This window comes from Paramacrobiotus metropolitanus, unplaced genomic scaffold, assembly GCF_019649055.1.
Source record: "Paramacrobiotus metropolitanus isolate TYO unplaced genomic scaffold, Prichtersi_v1.0 Parri_scaffold0000046, whole genome shotgun sequence".
Lineage (NCBI taxonomy): Eukaryota > Metazoa > Tardigrada > Eutardigrada > Parachela > Macrobiotidae > Paramacrobiotus > Paramacrobiotus metropolitanus.
Genome location: NW_026570266.1, coordinates 583,402 through 606,813, shown reverse-complemented (window position 1 = coordinate 606,813; position 23,412 = coordinate 583,402). Strand labels below are relative to the sequence as shown.

The 23,412-nt window shown below is 40.8% G+C and overlaps 2 protein-coding genes across 2 annotated transcripts; both read right to left on the bottom strand.

Moving 5' to 3' along the window:
* Window positions 1-2,117: 2,117 nt before the first annotated feature.
* LOC129591449 (DNA-dependent metalloprotease SPRTN-like) lies at window positions 2,118-3,167 on the bottom strand. The gene is made up of 3 exons (XM_055487108.1): window positions 2,908-3,167; window positions 2,504-2,774; window positions 2,118-2,213 (listed from the first exon to the last, which is right to left on the bottom strand). The coding sequence occupies exons 1-3, from the start codon at window positions 3,165-3,167 to the stop codon at window positions 2,118-2,120; spliced, it is 627 nt and encodes a 208-aa protein (XP_055343083.1).
* Window positions 3,168-10,899: 7,732 nt separating this feature from the next.
* Window positions 10,900-22,170, bottom strand: LOC129591418 (echinoderm microtubule-associated protein-like 2). Its single transcript, XM_055487053.1, is given in 17 exon segments — window positions 10,900-11,429; window positions 11,831-12,042; window positions 12,489-12,674; window positions 13,200-13,365; window positions 13,432-13,563; window positions 14,025-14,150; window positions 14,214-14,368; window positions 15,035-15,134; window positions 15,211-15,281; window positions 15,284-15,350; window positions 15,951-16,163; window positions 16,848-16,895; window positions 17,268-17,334; window positions 17,765-17,914; window positions 17,981-18,110; window positions 19,290-19,531; window positions 21,995-22,170. Coding segments are annotated over 17 exon segments (2,256 nt in total). The 5' UTR covers window positions 22,033-22,170; the 3' UTR covers window positions 10,900-11,276.
* Between the last annotated feature and the right edge of the window lie 1,242 nt (window positions 22,171-23,412).

Sequence of the window (23,412 nt, the reverse complement as noted above, 5' to 3'; positions counted from 1 at the left end):
AAAAGGAGAATAATAAAGCCATGTGTAACGGACAACATTTCCCCCGAAATTTAATACGAGAAGTGACAAAACTGGCGAACAAGACACATTGGCAAATAACGACAAGAATGATCTGCGATTCCGGTCATTAGTCTCATTAATAACGCTATGCCGTTTAACTCACTCAGCAAACGGTCTAAATATGCTACTCGTATGCTATCAAATTAGTATCAATGCTGCTGTTTCTCTTACAGGGTAGCCGGTATTTATATACAGTAGACTGTGCGCATGTGGCCGTTTTTTTGCCTCGATACACAATAAAGTATGATTTAATCGGCGCAACGTTTTCGCGGCAGTAGGTTGCTGCCATTTTTTTGCACAAAGCCATAACCAAACATTCATTTGAACATCCAAACAACACAAAACAGCTTATGCAATACAATGTATTTCCAAATTGCTTTCAGTGCTTTTGTAGTGCCAGTTTCTAAAAAAAACGCAACTTAGGCACTTCCCGTTATTTTTTAGCTGATCAGTAATGTGAGTAAAGCCAGTTCGCAAAAAATCAATCAGTCGTTTTTCGTACGAAGCCGTACGAAAAGAAGTTCGAAGAATATGATTAGTTACTGCGAACGGGAAAGATAGGCTAAAGCCATACCCATTAAAATGTGCACGTAGTGCCGCTTGAAGTAACCAAATTAGACTGCGGTGCTTCACCAACCAACGGTGGAGAACCCTTCTCCTTAGCGCCAACGAAATCACCTCAAGATGTCACTTGCTTCTCCAAGGTGCAGGTCGTAAATGCTTACCGCGGCGGGTGTGACAGTGACACCATAGCAGGGATTCCTGTCGGTGGACATTCTAACACCGGTACCTGGGAGGATGTCTGGACTTGAATATACCGACAAGCTACCAGTCCTACAGCCATCACCGTAACTGGGTTGCTGTTGATCACCCGGACGGTTGTTTTGTAATGGGTTATCGTTGAAAGAAAGCACACAGAATCCACAACGGTTTCCGTCAGGGCTGTTGAGGGTGTGAGAAAAGTCGGCACGCGGACTGTAGGTGAGCAGGTTGTCATGATGGCCACTTCTTTTTGCGCCAGTTCCGGCATGCGCGTGAATATACCGAGTGTCGTGTACTGGATGCTGATAGGTTATTATACCGCAAAACATTGTCGGTGTACGAGTACCGAAGGCGTAACCATATTGAGAGTCATTTTAACGAAGTCTTACGGTTATCCATCTCGTCAAACGGTTCAGTATTGGGAACGGTCCTGCGCTGAAGCATTGCGCATGCCGGTGTATTGTACGTATCAAGAAACTGATAGGAATTAGATCTGCAGGTGTGGAGAGGTCTGCAAAGCCCATATTGCCCGCACAACAACATCAACGTATCGAAACCTTACAAAGTACTAAGCAAACACTTCTGCGGGCCGTTTCATGTGTCAGCGCTGACTGTTTTATTGTTCTCTTTTTACACGACGTCATAATAACCTCCATGTTTTTATGTTACAACTGCTGATGTGATTATCATTTCCTATTTGTGTTCTCTCGATGTTGTTAAGCTGTCTGAAGCCCAGAAGGGGCAACCGCTCCTATGCAAGGACAATAAACTTCGTTATTATTATTATTAAGCGGACCAAATTTGCGCTGAAGATGACTTCATAATTGTTTCCATAATTTCACTTGCCATTCGACGATCCACGTCATTTTTTTCCCAGCAATGACCACAAGCGTGCACATGCGAGATGTTCTGCAGAAACAGAAATCACAGGCAATTCCGTAATAAACATAAACTTAAAATGCAGAAAAAACCTGTCATCATTTACTAAACATGCAATAAAGTTGGAGTTCAAATTTTTTAGAAGTGCGGAATATCTGTACACCGCCGACCTTAGTGTAAATAAAAGATTTAACAGAAGCAGTTAAACAATATTTGCACGTTTGCACTGATACCGACTGCGGTACGGAAATCCTCGCAATCCAGTTTCCATAGCTCATTATCGACTTTAAGCGCTCTCATTATCCTAGGCTAAGTTTCCCATAAAGAATTCCGTGCAGTCTTGCTACAGCTTCTGGAGGAGACAGGCAAAGAAGCTCTACTGGTAGACGGTGAGATGATTATTCCAGACGACCCAATCAACCAGGAGGTTCCAAGTCAAACCGTTCCAAACCCACCGCGATGCGGCAGGGAATAAGCCTCCCTGTGGAAGTGCCGGTGGAGGTGCTGGAGCTCTAACCGAAGGCATTAGCACACCCGCAGCTCCACTTGACGAACGCTTACACGGCGGAGGTCCCGGAACCGCGCATGACTCACGGAACCCAGAATTTTCCTCCCCATCGGTGTGTTTTCGTTTTCTGCTTGAGCACCCTTCAGGCTCCTTGACTTTAACAAACACTCCGCTGCATCTGGCAGCGTGTCGGGCCCACCAATCGTCGGTGGGACCGGGCGGCCGATGGCGCGGCCGCCGGATGAACCCAAAATGCGGCGCTTCATACCGGCACGGACCACTGCATCGCCATACGTGCTGCAGATAGTGCTCGACTTCGTCGTTGTAAGCATGGTAGACCGTTACGCTGGCACCCGTTTGCGTGTTGATGCGAAACATGTGCTCGTGGAAGGCCACTCCATGCCAGTCACCATCGCGATTACCATTGGTAACACAGAGATACGCATGGATCATCTCGTGCAGCAGTGTCTGAACCAGATCTCGGCGCGGACGGAATTTCAGCAACGGTTCACTCAGCTCAATGGTATGGCATCCTGTCGGGCGTGGGTGGAAAGCACCAGCAGGTCTACAACCACTTTGAATTAGAAGCATCACGAGTTATATGTTAACCAAGCACGCAAACGGCAAACTCAAACTTCTGCTTCTAGAAGCTAACAAAATCAAGGTATACTTAAAAGGTGGAGCTGGATAGAACTTACAATATCAGCTCTTTGCTCCACTTCACGTCCACATTTCCGATAGTATTCCAAAAGTAGTCTCGATTGAACTGCCTGAACAAGGCACGAATGTCTGGATTGGGATCATGTATCTCCCACCACGGATCTACTGGCGACAGTACCGAACTGTAATCAGGAGCTACTTTCGGTTTGTCGGACTGCGACGATCGTAATTCAACGGCAGGTGGCCGTCGCTTGTGGTCCTCACACGGCATGCCAATACTTCTTCCTCCGATTCTCATTTTGAATCGATCGTAGCGTAATCTTAAAATCCAAATTCCATGACTGACAACGTGCAAAGCGTCACCGTTGTAAACTGTAGTTCTTTCTTTATTTCAGGATCTACATATTTCGGAGTTGAACACTTGAGGCATAAGCGAACTGTGCAGCGGCTAAGGAAAAACGTTCACGGTTGAACCTACAGTCAGGCTTGAGTCAGCTACCTCTTACATACCGCAGAAAATACCTCTTCCAGTTGGAGAGTTGGTAAATTGGAAATTTTCCGTTTGGGAAAGGGAACACTTTGCGTTAATATCGGGTATAAGAAATTCTGAAGTCGAAAAGCACTTGTCGTGAATCTGCGTCTCCTTTTCAGACTGGTTTGCTATCTGCAGTTCGAACTAAAAACAGCGTGACCAGTAACTGCAGACCGACCTTTGCGCTCGCGACTGAATAGAGCACTTTCAAGATACCCGCTCCACTGGGCGGTCGGGTTATCTTACCAAAGGTTTACGGGTTCGGCAAGCCGCCGAGATTACGAAACGCTTTTAGTTTCCGCTTTTCTTAGCTATCCTCCAGTTTTTCTTTAAGGATCTTCGAGATTTTAGTATTTTGATCTTCCTAGCAGTACAATTGTTTCCAAATGCCAAAAAATAAAATGATTGTTTTGCCAGTCATAGATAGGCAGTATTGTTTCTAGCTTTCAGCGAGAACACTTTTGTTGCTCGCTAACAGCCGTAGTTATACTCGTAACTACACGGTACGGCAGCGTATGGCGACATCATCAAAGCATCGATGCCCGCGTGCGCAAGGAAGACGATGGACCATACAGGTTTCGCCCGGCTGAACTACCACGCAATGGTTTCCGAGACCGAGCCGAAATGCAGTTTGATTTTGACCTCTCTTTGATCTATCCTCGTGTATGTTCATTAACCAGGCTTGTTTTCGCTCGGTTAGACGTAATTGGCTGGCTGCCATTGTCCTCTCAAAACTATTACATTAATTTTAATATACTGGTGATCTTTGAGCTAAAATAGTGTACGATGACAATTTCTCTTGGCCATACTCTAATCCAATAATTATTAATTTTTTTAAACGGTTTTCGTATTACTTTGTATAATTATGTTGATCTGGATTGATTGCTTAGTACTACTGTTACTTAGTTTTACCAGTTATCTGACCAATCAGCACACCACTAATACAAGCAAAATATGTCGAATGGAACTTTTGCTTACATTTGTTAAAACAAATACTGCAAAATAGGTGCTGGATTACTTTTATGCCAAAAGTAATTTATTTCTTTGCACTGCTCAAAAGATAAAATGCTAGCAGTGTACTGGTAGGGAAACGCTTGCGCTGATTAATTCACTCCTCATTGTTTGTCCAGCAAAAAATTTGAACAAAACATGTCAGCTAAGCAAGGCAATCGAACTTCAATGTTACCAAACCATTCACTTGGTTTAAAAGCGGTATATTACTAGCTGTCCTGTTCTACCTGGTGACGTAAGTATTGCAGCTAACTCGTAGTCAGGCACTGCTTTACTGTATCGTCGACTCAAGTTGGCACTATTTTTAAAGTAAAGTAAGTAATGTACCAGCGCTTGCAACTTTTGTTAACTTGGTGGGTACTTACAGTAAAGCATTGGACACAAGCTCAAAGCGATTCTAGTGAATGTCCACACCTTTGCTCAGAAGATGCACAAACAGGAACACAGGAATGACCGTTAACTGCACTAGTAGAAGTATACACGCATAACACATCTAAGTGATGGCATAACGGAAAGTTAAATGAATGAGCTGCTAATACTGGTGACAATTTCGATAACAAAAATAAGTCGATTTTCTTATTCTGTCGCGATTTACAAAATAGAGTGTACACACTAACTATGAGGCAGCACTAGCAGTTTCTGTCCACTTGTAGCTTCTGTGATGCAGCAGTCCGTTTACTGTACAAAAGTACACACGAAGTTGCATGCATTTGAGTTTTGCGTTGTTACCTGACAGTTTTACACGTAGGTTAACATTATCCGGTGCTAAGTACCCTCACAACTTATTCCTGAATCTTCAGGAGTTTGTACCTATTTCTTAGTTCCACGTTTCGGGATATCATAGAAACCAAAACTCGTGGCGAGCCGCGGCGTGTTTTCTCACAATGCCGCTCAAACTGTTTTTGTGCATTAAACGAGCAGTTGTCGCTGTCATGGAGAGACATCTAGGAATATTATCGCTCCGGCGGCTGAACCTGACACCAAACAGAAAATGCATGTCGGAAACTGTATACCCGGCTGGAGTATAACTTTGCGGCAATACATGTGGTTAAATCAGGCGCGGTACATAAGCGCCATATTTTGGCACAACGTAAAACACCAGCCGGATGACGGCAGCGAGTACATGCAGGGAGTGCTGAAAAAAAAGCCATGGTCATCCCCAACGTACTGTATAAGTAATTCGCTTTTTCTGTACGCTTTGATACGCGCTTTGCGTCCAAATACAATTACAAATAGAACATCTTACTGTAATCTGCCGGTTGGACTGAAATTTGATTGTTAAACGGAGAAAAAAGGTCGAACTGTGTTACAGCGTGTGGAATTAATGCGATAGTTATGTTTCCGTGCATGTGCGATACACGGCGACCTGGTGACAGGAGTAACCCTAAGCCAGTTATCTGCCAGCACGGTGCTGAACTCATCGGTTAATGCCGGCTTAACTTTCTGCTTTGCATTATAATTCTTATTTCAATTCCATTTTCTCCAGTGCTTTGTTACTTGTTGTGCAGATAGCAGTCTTATTCCAAGTTTCTAGTTAAACATTAGCCCACTCATTTGTAGGGAAGGCGGCGCTATTTTCAATCACGCATACAGTTTACATATCTGTACGTACACTGATACACATACCGCAATATCCTGGAGTGATGTTGTGTACTTTGGCATTCTGCTCGCGGGTGTGCTGCACACCATTGCCGGCCATGTGGTGAATCGTTATCGCAATGATGCCGGACGATGACTGTTACATTCACCCCGGGATGTGGCTGAGGCACAAGTCTCCTCGCTGTCCGCCGGCATCAGATCCCCGTAAGGTTCCCCGACTGACGCCACTTCCACCGTTGTACGACACTACCACGACAGCCCAGGAGCCGGCGACAGACCAGCGCCATGGAAAGGTCAGCATCAACATGTAACCGACAAGGGCGCTATTCAGTCCAGTCCCACCAGGTGTCCCTCGCTGGTGCAAACCGTCTTCGTCACTACTACCAAGAAGACCGTTAAAAAGATCACCCACACCAGCACTGAAAGGATCACCGAAACAACAACCGCAAGTACTACCTTGACAACCACCAAGAGTACCACCCCACAACCACCGAAAGTACCACCGTGACAAGCACGTCTACAATCACCGTGACAAGCACGTCGACATACACCTTGACAATCACCGATCCGGAACGCGGAAATTAGTAAGACTTATAAACCTTGAAACCCGAAGACTGCAGCGTGGAATTGTGGCGGAGAGTGTGCTATGGAAATCTTACTCGTCACCTTTTTGTCAGCATAATGCTGCATATAACCGTTGGTTACTTGCATTTTCTCTTGGGTGTTGCAAAGACTTCAAGGAAATACGACATTATCATCAGAATCTCGAATAAAGTAGTAATGATCAATACATAAGGTGCACCAAATTTCTGTGCATGGATGTTTCGCGCTTCTGGCTGCGACGTCCCCCAAATCAGTAGTAAAACTGATTCTTGACCACATCGAAGAAACTGTCAAAACATAGACCATCTAAAGCAAACATCGACCAACTTCAGTCAATGCATGTATCGCATGCACTTTATTGACTTTAATTGCTTTTCGAACGTAAAACAAAACAAAGCCGCTGCACTATCGTTCAATCAAATAAATCTGCAAAATTATGTAATTTCATAAATATTACCGTAGCTTTCTGTCGCATTCTGAGCGTAGAATGTACCACTCGGAGCCAAGCAGGGCTACTGTTGTTTTCGGGTTTCGAGGGTTGGCCGATTGACTTCGCTCATTTGCTGCCGCTCTTCAATGGCACCGCGACGTACGTTTCCCGATCGAAGTCGACTATCTCGCTGGTCAGTTGGGCCGGTGATAGCCAGCCGACGGCCGAAAAGACGGGAGAGGCCGAAAAGGCAAGCTTCTCAAGGCACTGAATTCCGAGACCGCCCCGTGCAACCGGAAGCGACGCTTGTAAAACCTTACGTTATACCGGCTTCGTTGATTATAATGCCTGTAAAGCAGGATACCATCCAAGAGTGACCAGAGCCAAATTTCTTTTTCAAAAATACAGTAGTTCCCGGCACTGTACATCCAGTTCATGGTAGGGGACGAATAATTTTAAATTCAAAAATAAAATGCAATTTATTACTGCGATATTAGTAGCCTTTTGTCACGGGTATGACTGGTTGAAGTACAGGTTGTGTGGACAGTCATACTATGAAGCAGTTGGAAAGCAGCATGAATCATCATCATATTATCGATTTCCATAAGACAAGTACACGATGGAAAGGCAGCAGACAGCGAATTTGCCGGGATTATCCTATGAAGAAGTGGCCAGAAAAACGTCAACCAATTAAGTGGACTTTGATCCTCCAAAAAACAATCAATAAAATGAAGTCTCTGTCTTGGCTGTGAGTGCTTTTGAGTCCAAGGCGTGTTCTCTCATCTTTCATGATGTTGTATCAGAAATCACTGTCAAGTGCTTGAGGAAGAAGAACTTCTTGTGAAGGATTTAGTATCATCTTGCATGGCTAGCAGCTCTGGAATATCTTGTCTGGAAAGTGTTCTCGGGAATATCTTCTCAGCCTTGATGTTGTTGCACTGTTAGCTTGAATGAGTTATATAAAGGTCATCGTGATTAAGGTTGATTGGGTTTAGCGTCACCTTAATTTGTTATACAGACTGTACAGCCATAAGGTCATACCACCGCAAACAACCCCTACTACCAACACCTAGTTGACACTGTAGTTTTTGACTGTTATTAAATATTATTAAATTATTATTAAATATCAGCCTTTGATCTGCGACGTACGTGTGCGGCCACGGCAAAGCCGCCGGTCTTGCGTGTCCTGCAGAATGCACCTGCGATTGGGTCCGATCAGCCCTGGCATACCTAATCATTTTGTTATAATTATTCATCTCGTGTCACGGAGTCGGGCAGAACGACCGACAGAATTTGTAACTTGTTCATCATATTCGTTTGTTTGTTTTTTTATTAATTTTATGATCGTGAAGGAACAATTGTCTAACAGACCATGGTGAGTGGGACCGTAGAGCGAGCAGAACCAAACATGTCTTTCACAGAATTCTACGGTAGTACTGCGTGTGAATCCAGTTCATTAATACCGCTTGGCTTCGAGCCGTGTATGCGTAGAGCAGAAAGAAAGCCACAGAAGTACTCCAGAAATTATAAATGCAGGCCATTTCATTAACCATAAGCAACACCATGAGGATTTGCGAAAGCAATGGAAACGCATGGCAAACGCAAAATGATTACGGGACGTTTGCTAAAGTAGATGGATTTTGCTTTAGTTGCACATCAAAGCTTTTATCGTCTCTGTGATGAGGCCAAGAATGAGTACTTTTTTCTGATTGCTGGGACATATCGCAGTAAGAATCGGCAAACAGCCATGCGCAGATAAAAATGCACCTTAATTTAATCGTATTGGTTATCACTTAATTCGAAAATGACATCTGACAAGATCGAGGGTGTATGCAGGCTTTAAAAAACCCAAGGAAACGACGAAACAGCAGCTCCATTGGGACACCGTGCCGACCAGCCCAACGAAAAAACGACTGAAATTTAATTTCCATAGTGCAGTCTGCGGCAGGCGTCAGGGTGTGATTCCAACAGTGACACAAGTCGAAGTGGAGCTTAATACGCCAATCGGCGTGGCCAGCCCGCCTCCGGGCACATATGTGGGAGAGTGATTAGCATCGGTCGTTATATCCCGTCCGTACAGAGTTGTAGCCAGCGTAACTCCGCAGGACGAACGATCTTCGATGGTCGTGGTCACCACTATGGTGCAGCAGCCATCGCCCGGGACGGCCTCCGTAGCTGAGAAGGTCCTTACGCTCTTAGTATTAGCAAACACGCAGTTTACCGCGTTAGCTGCATAGACGGCCTTCGCCGTTGTGACACCGGGACTGCCGCTAACGGGAACCGCTTCGTACAGTATCACCTGCTCGGCACTGCAGAATACGGAGGGCTCCGTGTTCACGATAGTCGTGGATGTCATGGCGCACCGGCACACAGACTGGGTGCTTGTCGAGGTGCTTGTCACGGTGGTCCTTTCGGTAGTTGTCACTGTGGTACTTTCCGTCGTTGTCGAGGCGGTGCTTTCGGTGGTTGTTTCGGTAGTCCTTTCGGTGGTTGTATGGTCGATCTTTTTGATGGTTTTCTTGGTGGTGGTGACGGAAACGGTTTGCACCGTGGAGGAACACCTGGTGGGACTGGGTTGGATGCAGTCCTTGTCGGGTATATACTGGTGCTGACCCTTCCAGGGCGCTGGTCCGTCACCGGCCCCCGGACTATCGTCGTACAACGGCGGAAGCGGCGTCAGCTGGGGAACTTTGCGGAGATGCGGCGACGATGGATAGCGATGAGCGGCGCGGCCCAACGACATCCCGGGGCGAATGTAATAGTCATCGGTGACATCATCGCGATAACGATTCACCACATGGCCGACGACGGCGTGCAACACACTAGCGAGCAGAGTGCAAACGAACACAACATTATTCAATGTAACCGGCAACATTATCGCACGTGTAAGTTTAATAATTACAGGAATTGGAATAAGAATGTTACAGCACGTAATAATGTACTCTGTACCGGTAAAAATGGAAGTACTAAAATAATAATTATACTGCAAAGAATGAAGTTAAGACCGATAAAATTACGTCGCTTTGTTGCTGGCGATTTGCGGACCATTGTGGTTGCTGAACTCCCAAGTTTGCCATTTGTAAGTACATACAGTGTATGTATCGTACGCATGTACGGAAAACATAGCCAACGTACTGTATTAATTCCGTCACCAGTTGCTTTCACACTGCAGCCTAATTCGACGCTTTTCGATCCAACCGGGAGATTACAGTAACGTGTTCTACTTGTAGTCGTACAGGAGCGCGTATCGTAGCGTAAAACGCAACACTAATAACCTAACAGTTTTTTGTTTTGCACTGGTTTCACTGTTTCAGCCGCCGGAGCGATGATCCTCAATGTCTGTCGATGGCACCCATATATGCTGCTCGTTAATTCATACAAAAAAAACAATGGTCACCAATGTTGGAAAAAAACGCAGGAGTGAAGTGCATGGGCATCTTGAAAGTGTTACTAACTTTCAAGATCAGCCTGCTTAACCAACGTCGTAGTACACTAGTAATTAATATAAAATAAATAATAAGTAATATAAAACAAAGTAATTTAATGTGCGTAAACATAAAGTAATAAAAACGTAACGTATGTAGTACAGTATGTAATCATTGTTATGTATTTATATAATAAAGTATGTAGTAAATGGTAATATAAAATAAGGTAATTACAAATCAATGTAATTATGTATTAATTATTCAATCAAGTAAGCAGTTAATATTTAATATGGTAGCAGTGTAAACTGTGTAATCCATGTAATTCTGGGCGCGAGATTTTCTTGAAAACTTGGTTCAACTTTTAATTTTCAAATTTTATTTGCACAATTAATATTCATACTGAATTATAATTTCCAACGTGTACAGGTACAGTAGTTTTATTCCTGTTTTTGTACATTTTTAAACATATTTTCTGCCAACGCGATCACGCCGTACTCAAGCAGTGTACATAAAGTGTAAACGAATAAAACATTTGTTTGTCAACCGAATTCAAACCATCAAAAAAGGCACCTGTGACCTTTCCACCAACGGACAGACTACAAAAATCAAGCCGAACAGCACACAATTTCCCGACCATCATGCACAAAACAAGGTGAACGCAATAAAAACGATAAAACCAGGAAAAATCTCTGCATCTTCGTCATGGCCGTGATTATTGCAAAACACGCTCCTTAAAAACATCTGCAGCACCGCAACATCAGGCAACAGGATGAAGGCCAAATAAATAGAGGGAAAAGTGGGGATTAATCAGATGAATCCCAGATCGACGCTCTTGGACTCGCAGATCCACTGCAGCACCGACGCGTCCCGGCCGCCGCTGCTGATCAGCCGGCTGGCGTCGTGCAGGAAGCGCACACAGCTGACGTGGTTGCTGTGTCCGCTGTACGTGTGACATGCCGACTGCAGACAGACAAAAAAATTCAATTCCAAAAAACGGTCACCAAAATAGTAATTATCTGTATAATAAAGAAAACATACGCCTGGACATTTATTAATCGAACATTTTAAAAAAGGGACTATTAATTATTACGATAAATAAATAAACATGAAAACTAAACAAAAAAACTCGATAAAAGTTTTTGGATCAAAGATTACAAACTAAATTTTCAATAAAAAAAATTATTTATTTAAAAACTAGTTCAAGTATTTATACAACATTCAAAATCATAACCGTTCAGATAATCAAAGACTGTTTTCGGTTTTATAAATTTCTTAAAATTTAAAAAAATTTTAAAAAGGTAACTGAAATGGTTACTAGAAAGCGGGAATTTCTAGCGCAAAAAAATGGAAACTTCTCGTACCTTTTGCGACATGGCGGGGAAGGAGAAGAGCTTAACCTTGCCGCCGTCGTCCCCGACGGCCAGCACGCGCTGGGCGCAGTCGACGCTGAGCGCCTGCACACTGTCGCTCCAGACGCCGGCCACGCCGTACTCCAGGATGCAGTTGCAGCTGTCCCACTCCACGTCGCGACACAGAGTGGGATTGTTAATCTGCTTCAATGTCGCTGGATTCCCTAAGCAATATCACAGAAATATTCCTATCAACGGATCCTCAAATGTGCCAAACAAATTTTCCTCAATATTTCCAGCAATAATTATTTATTAACGAATTCTGTTGATTTTTTCACCAGCATTCTTGGAAAAACTCTCTGGATACAAGCTGGAATTTTTCATTACAACAAGTAAAAATAACCGCGACAACATTCGAATTTGTCGCATTTAATCGTTGCACAGATTTTTGGAATAATCAATTTCTTCGGTTTTCTTAATAATTGCAAATAAAATAATCTATGAAAACCATTTGTCGATTTTCCATTAATTTGTACTTTCCCGAAAATTTAAAGGTATCACACACCTTAAATAATTTCTATTTTTAATTTTTAAAAAGTTCTGTTTTTGATTTTTTAAGATTTTTTTCTGTTTCCATTAATTTATTTGTTTATTTTCTATTTTCACTTACAGTAGATGAGTTCGAAGTTGTCGGAGTTGCTGCGCAGATACTGGCTGTCCACGGACCAGTCGAGACACAGCACGGCACTGCTGTGCCCGAGGCATTTGCCCAGTTTGATGCACTTACTGCCGCCGTCCATCACCTGGTACACGTAGATGGCCCGGTCCACCGACGCCACCGCGATAAACCGCCCATCTATGCCACACAAAAATAATTGCAACGCTCCTATAACTAACCGATATTGATTTAATTCCAGTAACCGATAATCAATGATTTAAAATTATGCAACGCAAATTCTGACTGAATTTATTATGTGCGCCGAATGCAAATCGAGAAAGAGTGATATCGTAGAATAACGGCACTGACCAACTTTTCGTCTCTGCCAGCCGCTTTAAACATTAACAAACTTGTAAAGGACATTCAAAACGCTGGCTTTGGCAGTATCAGGATAATGTTGATTTAATTATTTTTCCACTATGCCGTTTACCATCGCCGTTACCAAACATACGAGTACTAGTACATTTTCTATATACACTAGTACATACATTTTCTTCACCCTATTTTTCACAAACGTTATTATTAACTTTGTCACCGAAACCCTTACCATGAAAGTAGAATTGTTTACTATCTTCAGTTAGAAAGTAATATTCCCATCAATAAAGAATTTTTCAAACGTCAACATGATAATTATTATTCGATAAACAATTAAATCCGACTGACCGGGGGAATATTTGATACAGGATAGAAGATCCTGCCCGTCCTCGGCGACGGCCTGCGTGTGCACCACATCGCGGGAGAGGGTGTCCAGGACGAACCAGCGCCCGGAGACGGTGGCAATGGCGATCAGGTCGCCGTCGGGATGGAAGCACAGCGCATGGATCCCATCCTGCCAAATATTCTTTATTTATTAGGAAATTATTTTTTTAAAATGCTACAATAATCCGGCGCATACCGGCAGCTCCGTCGTCCAGATGGGCACCTTCTCCTCGGCGCTCCACAGCGTCAGGGTGTGGTCGTAGGAGGCCGTGACGAACTGGTGGTGGTTGGGGTGGGTGGCCAGCGCCCACACCTCGTCAAAATGGCCCTGCGGTAGAATTATTCACTTAACTCGACGATTAAAATTTCACACTTATCCATTTTATTGCGCTGAAAATCATCCAAACTGTAATGAATTCCCAAGTAAAAATCCGATAGAAGCATGATGTACTGTATCGGTAATAATTATTATTTGTTAATTCCGCGTATTTTTTTAATCTTTTTTTAATTTTTCAAATTATTTTATAATCTTTTTGTAATTGTGATTTGACAGAAACAGTTTTTTGGTTTTATCTTCGCATGAAATAATTTACTAAATGCTTTTATTATAAGCAGTATCTCGACTTACTGCTGCGATAAAATTCTAAAAAATAAACCCCCCGAAAGCCAAAACTGTTTTTGAGTTTATTTACAACTAAATTATTATTATTCACTATAGTTCACGTTATGACTGAAAAATTAATTGAGGTATTACTGCGATAGAAATTAGGCTTTTAATCGTGGACGTACGTGTACGGCGACAGTGAAGCCGCCGGGCAGCGTGCCCTGCAGGATACAGTTGCGATTCGTCCCGATCAGCAACTCCCCGTCTGCATCCCGGCATAAAGCGCGCGCCGTCCCCTGACTGTCCGGCAACTACATTAACAAAATCAATATTACGCTTATTTTCTATATAAAATTATTTATTTAATTACCAACCTCCATTTCCTGCCCGGTGCGCCGCAGTCCCTGATCCCACACGACGATGCGCCGGTCCTTCCCGCCCGACACCACCTGCCCGTCCGCGCTGGACAGCAGCACGAAGACGCCGCCCGGATGGGCGTTGGCCACCATGTGACGCATCCGGTTGCCCGCTACAAAAACACCAGCAACTAATGCAATAAATAAAGAAAGGAAAAAAATGCTATTATTACGCATAAATAAATCATTATTTATCAATAAAAAAATTAACGCAACCCTCAGAAATACAATATTATTTGTGATTATTTTTTTTGTTTCGGTAGTGTGCACTATTTCTGGTTTGAATACTACTGTAAACAGTGCTATATTATTAAGACGCATATATTTTTTTAGGAAAATGAAATATAATTGTAGAAAACATAAAATACGGTTTTAGAAATAAAATATTCACATTACGCAATTATTATTTCGCAGTACTGTTCGGCAGTTAATTGCTTATGAAAACTATGTGTGCCGTTTGTATAAGCAAAATTCAGAAAAGTTAATGTTACAATTTGTGAAAAAATCTAATTATTTTTAATTAAAAATCTAATTAATTAGATATTTTTCGGAGAAAATGTAGAAAAAAAATTATTATAAATTTTCGTTGCAAATCTGCCGGATATAACATTTGCAACCTCGAAATGATAGCAGTGGCTGAGTGCACTACACTACATTCTCTACGCGAAAGCGATTAAATGCGAATACGTCCTCACCGTCACAGCAGTAAAACAGCATCCTTGCACAAAACATCAGTATTAAAATATTCAGCTTTTAATCAACAGTAAACAAATATTTACCGCGTCCCCAGGAAATGATATTGCCATTGGAATCACCCGTCAGGATATCACCGTTCTCGCTAAAGCACAGGCACAGCAGGAATTTCGGTCGTTCGATCTTCTGCAACCACATTATCCTCGGTCAATAACGCAGCAAATTCTACAGAAATTACTGGGAAATTTTATTCTACTGTTACTTCGAAAACCCCGACGATCCGGTTGAGCGCCAGCGTACTGCCGTCCAGATTCCAGAAGTTAATGTGACTCTTCCGCAGGTCACCAGCAGGTTGGGCACGGACGGGTGGAATTCGCCGGCGAACACCGGGTCCGATCCACACTACACCGGCGAACAAAAACTTATTTAAATTCAACTGAATTATATCAATTACCCAATTAATTTAATCAATTTTACTAAACGAACTACTCAATTAAATCTTGCGAAAGCTTGACAGAAAACTTATCTACATAAAATTAAGAGCATGCTACGGAAATATCGAGACAATCGGAAAATAAATCCGGAAAATCAGGAAAAACAAGAATAAATTTTAAAAAGATACAGCAAAAAAATTAGGCACAACTACTTGGAAAGATGAAGAAAGCTGGAGAAATCTGTGAAACAAAATAAGGACCAACTAGAGAAAGAGAGCGAATATAAGGAAATGCACATAAAAATAAGAACACAGAAGATAAGAAAAACAACAGAAAAGCTGATTAAAACCGGAGAGCAAACAGGAAACGTTATTTAGCAATTTAAGCAAATCAAAGAGGAATCGAGAAAAATTAGAAACATTAAGAAGACCGGAAACACTCTTTAGCAACAAAAAAAATCCGAGACAAATCGAAAAAATATAAAAAATCAGGACAAATAATTAAGTAATTAGACGAAGACAACCGGTCGAAGAAAAACGGAAAATTTCAAAAGAAAAGGGCGACGTACAGCCACCATGGCGATGCGATCGCCGCGGGATCCGGCCTTCTGCCAGTCCCACAAGCTGAGCAGATGCTCCGGCGACTCGTCGATGACGGCCAGCAGGGTGCCCTCGTCCATCTTGGAGAAGGCCAGCGCGCTGAAGCCCCGATCGAATTCCCCGTTGACGCCCAGCACGTGCAGCGTGCTCAGCGTCACCGCGTCCCAAATCCGCACGTGGACCTGCCGGGATTAACGGTTTCTTGCAACAACTTGTATTGCACTAACACTTGGACGAACCGTGTTTACCGATATATATCCACCATCTGTCTACTATCGCACACAGCTACCGGTAAGTCAAGAAAAAAAAAGGATTAACAGAAGTGACAAACATATACTGTAATTCACCGTATATCCACAACAGTAATCGGTGGTGTCAGGTTTAAAGTAGCGTTAAGACAACTGCCTTGTGCCCCATCTCTATCGTCGCCGTTGCACTACGATTTTCAGTTACGATAACCGCTCCCTGCATCGTGATTATTAATGTAAGATCTTTGTTTCACTAAATGCTATTAATTATTCTTATTTATGTTACTAAAAACTATTTATTATGCTATTCATTAGTAAATCCTATTTTTTATTTTTATTTGTTCTACTAAATACTTAATAAATACATACTGTTTATTATTGCCATCCGTTCAGTATTTATTACTGCAAGATATGCAATACATTAGGATGCCAAGAAAAAATAATAGGGAAACTTGAAGAGTAAACACGGAACATTTATTTTCAGCGTGGACCACCAGTCCATTACTATCCCAGCCGTGAACGAGTTGGCGACAAGCGGCCACTGCACTACACTGTGACTACAGTACAACCATCCGTGGTTGGAATTAACCGCAGCACACTTTCTGTACCGGTACTTACAATTTTTTCTCCGTCAATGCTGTTGGTGGGTGACGTCGCACCGCGTTTCTACAACACACAGAACACTTGGTTTCCGCTCCGGCGACAACAGACACCATTCCAACAGCATTCCCATTTGAACATTTCAACTGGTTTGAATTCTGTTGTTGTTTAATAAATTTCATTAATACAATAATAAATTGCTCACTAAATTAACATAGACGATAAATTTTTTTAAGTTGTTTAATAAGTTTCGTTAATGTAATAAAAAGCTCACGAGATTAACATAAACGATAAATTTTTTTAGAACTGATTAATAAATTCGCTGTTTAACAAATAAACGTTTACCGATGTTTAGTAAATTTGTGGTTTAAAAATTTTATCAGTTTTCATACTGTATTGAATTACGAGTACTTTGAATATAAGACAAAAACAACTCACCGGCCGGCGATCGGGATGGCCGGTCTGGCCCGACGCTACCGTCAGCTTGTTCGGATGCACCGCAATACTGAAAGAACAACATTCTTAAAAACTGTCCTCATGAGCACATATTCAGAATTTACAGAGTAGATACGCAAAAATACTGAATTAACCTTATTATTTTAGAACGGATTCCACAATGGGCAAAAATTATTTACTGTACGAACCGGATACGAGACTATAATTATACCACAACCGGGAAATATTCGAAACCATCAGAAAAATTATAATCTGACTGAAAACATTTTTCAATCATTATAAACCGGAGAAAAAACTGATACTGAAAATCTGAAACTGAAATTTCAGACAGTATCCCTAGGCATTTTGTCACACTGCATTCTTAGCGATAATTTAATTTATTAAAAAACAGAAAAACTCAATAACTATTAGACAGTAACTATTCGATGGTAGCAACGCTACTGGAGCGTTTCATAGCAAAAAGAAAATTAATTTTTTACCAGCGAATATCATCCGTATGGCCAAGGTAATGCCGTTGTAATTCCTCACGAAAGTTGACCAGCACCACCACGGAGGCGATGAAATACGCGCACTCCCCGGTGGCGACATAATGCAGATTCGACCGGCAATCGCGTCCCCGATAACCATACCTACACATAAAAAATTAGTATTAATGAAATTTTTACGGGAAAAAATTGGGAAAAATTCGGGCGTACACCCATTCCAGTTTGAGGCGTTCCGTGGGCGCCGGGTTGGGTTTGGCCAGCGACTGCGTCAGGCACTCCTCCGAGGGGACGTAAAAGTTCATGGGCTTACCGCGGATATTCACGCGCAAATAACCATCATCTACACAACGGGAAAATAACGATGTTAAGGTAATTTCCAATCCAAAGACAGAACAGTACGGAACAAAGGCGTATTTTATATATATTTTCATTTTATAAAAATTTTACTTTATATTTTTTTCTAATGTCTGTGCCGTATAATTTTTTAAGAAAAAATACAGTTCGTTTATGTACAAAAAAATCGGTTCGGTAAAAACGCAAGCGTTCATATCGCAATTCACAAAAAGATGTATAAAGAAGCCTAAGAAAGTTTTTGAAAAAATTGAATTTTATATGTTTTATATGTTGTTTGATTCATTAATGGTCTACAAACAATATCCGAATCATTCTCCAACAATCACCATGACCCGTAACCACTGCACTACGATAATCGCTTCAAGATTCGTAATGTGCCACCGTTAAGCAGACAAATTAGTTACCAACCTTTCCAAAAATCATAAAAATCAACGGCAAAATCGTCGGTACAAAAATTTTTGTGAACGAGAAATGTTTATATTTTGGAAACCGTTATATGCACCCCCTAAAACCCCCGTTTATTATAGGCACCCCTTTTCACACCCCGTTTATTAAAGGCACCCTTTTTAATCTAATATATTATATGTACATACAATGTATAACAGACTTCGTATTCGGATAATAGTACAACATTTTTTTAAGTAAGTTTTTACGGTCATAGCCACTGTACAAAATGATAAACTAATTTTTGTGAATTATATTCCTTTCACATAATATTATTTCTACTTTTAATTTAAAAAAGGGTGCCTATAATAAACAGGGTGTGAAAAGGGGTGCCTGTAATAAACGGGGATTTTAGGGGGTGCCTATAAGGGTACCCTTATATTTTTGATAAAAGAAATTTGTAAAATAATAGTGATTTTGGTAAAATACCGGACGTTCCCGACCACTAGCCCGACCAGTTTTCTCTTTTTTTGCGGATAAAAAAATTTCCAGAAGCAACAAAAAAACAGGTTTCGAACGACAGTTACGTAAAATAATAACATTAATTCAATACTACTAATTAATTAAATAATTAAATAAAAATTTCATTGTACTTAAAATAATAAAAATAAATCATCTTTGCAAATATTGTATTTAAATACAGTAATCATCATAATAATAAATAACACTCGAAATAATAGTAAATAATTTTACTATAAAAAGCGGAAAAGCCGGCATTTACCTGGATTGAAAACGGGTTCCTTGAGGGCCGCCGCGGCGCTGGAGGTCTTGGGGAAGCCGGTGGGGGAGGCGGCATAGGCGGCGGCCGCCACCGGGCTGTGACTGTGCAGCGGCACATCCGTCAAGTGCGACTGCGAACCGAAACGGCTGCGTGGCTGTTGTTGTTGGTGTTGCGGGGGTGGGGCGGCTGAGTGGTAGGCTGAATGGGAGGGCGGGGCGTGAGAATGGCTGACCGACGTGGAACTATGAAAATACAGTAATAGAATTAAATTACAAAGCGATCAGGTTAAATCAATTCTCAGACAAGAAATTAAACCATGGAGACAGCAAATAAACTATACCACCGAAGAATAATTAAGTTAATATACCTATGCTATTAAATATTAATAAAATAAATTACAACTGAATAGATCAATACACGATACATAAACTATCAATAGATTCATATATCCTTACGTCCTTATTTTTTGGAAATTATCTCCTAAATCAAGACTGAGTTTTTCAATAAGTCGATGATTTTAAAAAATGGAGCATCGCACAAACGTTCCTACCTTTATATTTAAAAAAATCTTAAGTTTTGGAGAAGGTCTAAAAAAATTTTTAGAAGTTGTAGTACTTAAAGGTTGTTAGTACTTAAAGGTTGTTGGTTTTGGAAAATATCTCCTAATTCGAGATTCCGTTTGTGAAGCTTTTGATAGTTTTATAAAATCCAGCATCTCCCAAAGCTTCCTACCTGCTGCTTGGAAAAAAATTTTGGTTTCCGGAGAGCTTTCAAAAACCCTTTTAAACTTTCAGTACTTAGCGTTCAAAATTCATAGAAATTTCCAGTAAATTCTGGAAACGTCTCGAATGAGCAAACACTGGTTTTGCAACTTAGCAACCTAAACAATAGTTATTTAAAATTGTCAATTACATCAAACTTTTAAATTTACTTTTTTAAATTCTTGAAACCTTTAAGATGTTTTTAAATGCGTTTGAGTACCTCAAAATAACTGTAAATTTATTTAAAGTCGGCTCCAAAACTTTTACATTTCCAGAATTTCTAAATATTTGACTCGCGCAGCGGGCCGTTACCTCTAATTTTCTGAGCCTCCAGAGTTTCAAAATTTTAAAAATATCTAGAAATCTGAGTATCTCAATATCCCACGGTTCAAATTGTCTAATTTATATGTAATTTCTAAATATCTAAAAGCCGGCCCGCGGCCTGTTTACCGTATTCACTCACGTAGCGGCTCTGTAATTCTGGTGGTAGCTTGGGCATTCCCTAACCTACGTTGCTCTGTAATACTGGCGGTAGCTTGGGTATTCATTAAGCTCGAAATCGAATATAACATATGTATTTATTTTATTTTAGTATAGCTTGACTGAAGGCTGAAAATCTCGCAGTCTTACATGCAGCCTGCGAGGTCACCTTGGGCAGCCGTTAATCGTTTCCCACAAGTTTCCATTAATTCTGCGCTGAAATATCGGCTTAACGGTTTTTTATGGACATCGTGTAAATGATCCCACTCTATCCATTTTATCACCGTTTAAATATTATCTGTCGTACCAAAAAATACAGGTTTTCAGTTCGTTAGAATCGACAATATAAAGTTACATTAAAAACGGGAAAAAGAACCGTGAAAAAGGCAAACAAAAAGAAAAATTACGGAGGCTTTCAGTTTTTATAAAACTGGTCGAATTTAAGCGGAAAACTTGAAAACTGTCCGCATTTTCACATATTTATAATATTTTCGTAGCTGGCTTCGCTGGGGTTTTATATTTGAAATATTTCTCAAACTCGTTTTTATTGCTGTACAAGTGTATTTTGTACTGTATTTCTTTCATTTTTCCATACCTCGAACACAACTGGTCGCGCGCTAGCGCGACCGATACTTGTAATACTAATAATGTGACAGCGATATCGATAGCAATAATTTATTAATAGTTAATTCCATTTATTGAACAATAAACCACAGCTGAACAATACGCGTACGGCGTATTCATAACGCCGTGGTTAAGTGAGTACAATTATTATTTGTAACGCGAAAGAAGCCACTTTTCAGCGGTTAGAGTGATCTTCAGCGAAGCAAAAAGCAGAAAATTTCATTAATTTTAAATAATACTCACATTAAAGTAATTATTACTTTATTTGCAACGGTATCGCAAGCTGTATCGGTATCGCAAGGTATTGCAACGCTCTCACAAGCCAGTATACTACAATATTGGCATTACTACGCTCTACACTGACCGATGCGATTTTGCTATACATACATACACAAGATTCCGGGATATTTCTGCTAGAATTTTTAGTTAAACAAATAAAAAACAATCCCCTTAGTCAATATAAAATTAACACGACAACAGGAAAAATTATCGCGGTGTAAATACAAAGTATTAATTACAGTTCAGTTATAGCTTAACCAATTTCCTACTAATTCTTACACGGTTTTCCCGAAAAATCCCGAAACGAGATCGAAAACATTCAGATAAAATCCCAAAAAAATCCACTACGGTTATTTTAACGTATAAAACAGTAAAGTTTCAATTTAACGGTAAAAATATTAATTTTTCAAATTATTAAAAAAATATTGTAATACATATTTATTTATTATTATTTTTCCGTATTAGTTTTTATATTATGAACCGTATTAATGGTTCATATTATTTTAAATATATAATTCAAAATCACGAAAGCACTTATCAGTTATCCGCATCGTTCCGTACCCGTTCTGAAAATCCGAATTGGATGTCCACTTGCGCATGGTCCCGCCGGCGGGGGTGGTGCGCGCCGACACCGGGGTGGTGGTGACCTTCCCGGCACTGCCCCGCGGTGCTGAGCCCCAACCGGTCCACGGAGGGGGAGGTGCGCAGGCCCCCGGTGGAGTGCCGCGGGAGACTGCCCGACTGCAGGGACTCCGTCGACAGGTGGTGGCTGGGGCGTGCCGAGGCGGGGGTGGTCGTCGGAGCGGTGGAGCGCGAGGCGGACCGGCTGGCGGAGGCCTTGGTGGGCAGGGTCAGGGTGCCGTTGCTGCCCGCGGGGAGGCTGGCGCGGCCGCGGGACGGCGACGCTTCGAGGTCGCTGATGCGCTTGACCAGGTCGGCCACGATACTGCGCAGGAAGGTGATCTCGTCGGCTGCAGAGAAACGATTTAACGGTTAAAATTGGAAGAAGAGAATTTAAAAATTAACTAAATATTTTCCGATTAAAGTGACATAAAAAATCAAATGTTGACCAAATATTTTCGGAGTAAAATAAAAAGATTTAAAATTAACCAAATATTTTCGGTTAAAATGGCAGAAAAAAATTTAAAAATTAACTGAACATTTACCGGTTAAAATGGCAGAGAAGATCTAAAAAATAATTATTTTTACTAAATCTGATTTCATCAGTTATTGCGCAGGAAGGTGGTCTAGTCGGCTGCAGAAAAACGATTTAAAGGTTAAAATTACTGGAAGAAGAGAACTTAAAAATTAACTAAATATTTTCCGATTAAAATGGCAGAAAAGATTTAAAAATTAACTAGATATTTTCCGATTAAAATGTCGGAAAAAATTAGTGATAATTAAACTCTTAATTATTATGCTGGGAATTAAAGATTATGATTAATTAAATTAAAATTATGGCAATTTTGATTATGATAAGCAAAATTAAAACTGGGAAATTTTAATTATGCTCCAGCTTAATTAAAATTGTTGAACTTTGATTATGCTGATCATTATTGAAATTGATAATTTTCAATTATGATAAGCTCAATCAAAATTACAAGCAAAATAATTATGATGAGTTTAATATTCACTAGAAAAAATGTAAAAATTAACTGGATATTTTCCGTTTAAAATAACAGAAAAGGTTTAAAAATTAAGTAGATATTTTTCGGTTAAACTGGCAGAACAGATTTAAAAATTAACTAAATATTTGTCGGTTAAAATGGCTGAAAAGACTTAAAAATCAATTGTATATTTTTTGGTTAAAATGACAGAAAAGCTTTAGAAATTACCTAGATATTTTCTTGCTTTAAAATGGCAGAAAAGAATTAAATTTAATAAATCTGATTTCATTAGTTACTGCGCAGAAAGGTGATCGAGTCGGACGCGGAAAGATATTTAATTTGCTTAATTAAATTCAAGTCAGAGTGTAGGTA

Excerpts from the sequence above, each read along its gene's own strand:
- LOC129591449 (XM_055487108.1), bottom strand. The coding sequence starts at position 3,167 with ATGAGAATCGGAGGAAGAAGTATTGGCATGCCGTGTGAGGACCACAAG. Across the intron at positions 2,775-2,907 it reads TGGAGCAAAGAGCTGATATT|ACCTGCTGGTGCTTTCCACC; the intron begins GTAAGTTCTATC and ends AAGTGGTTGTAG. Across the intron at positions 2,214-2,503 it reads TCGAGCACTATCTGCAGCAC|AGCTCCAGCACCTCCACCGG; the intron begins GTATGGCGATGC and ends GCCTTCGGTTAG.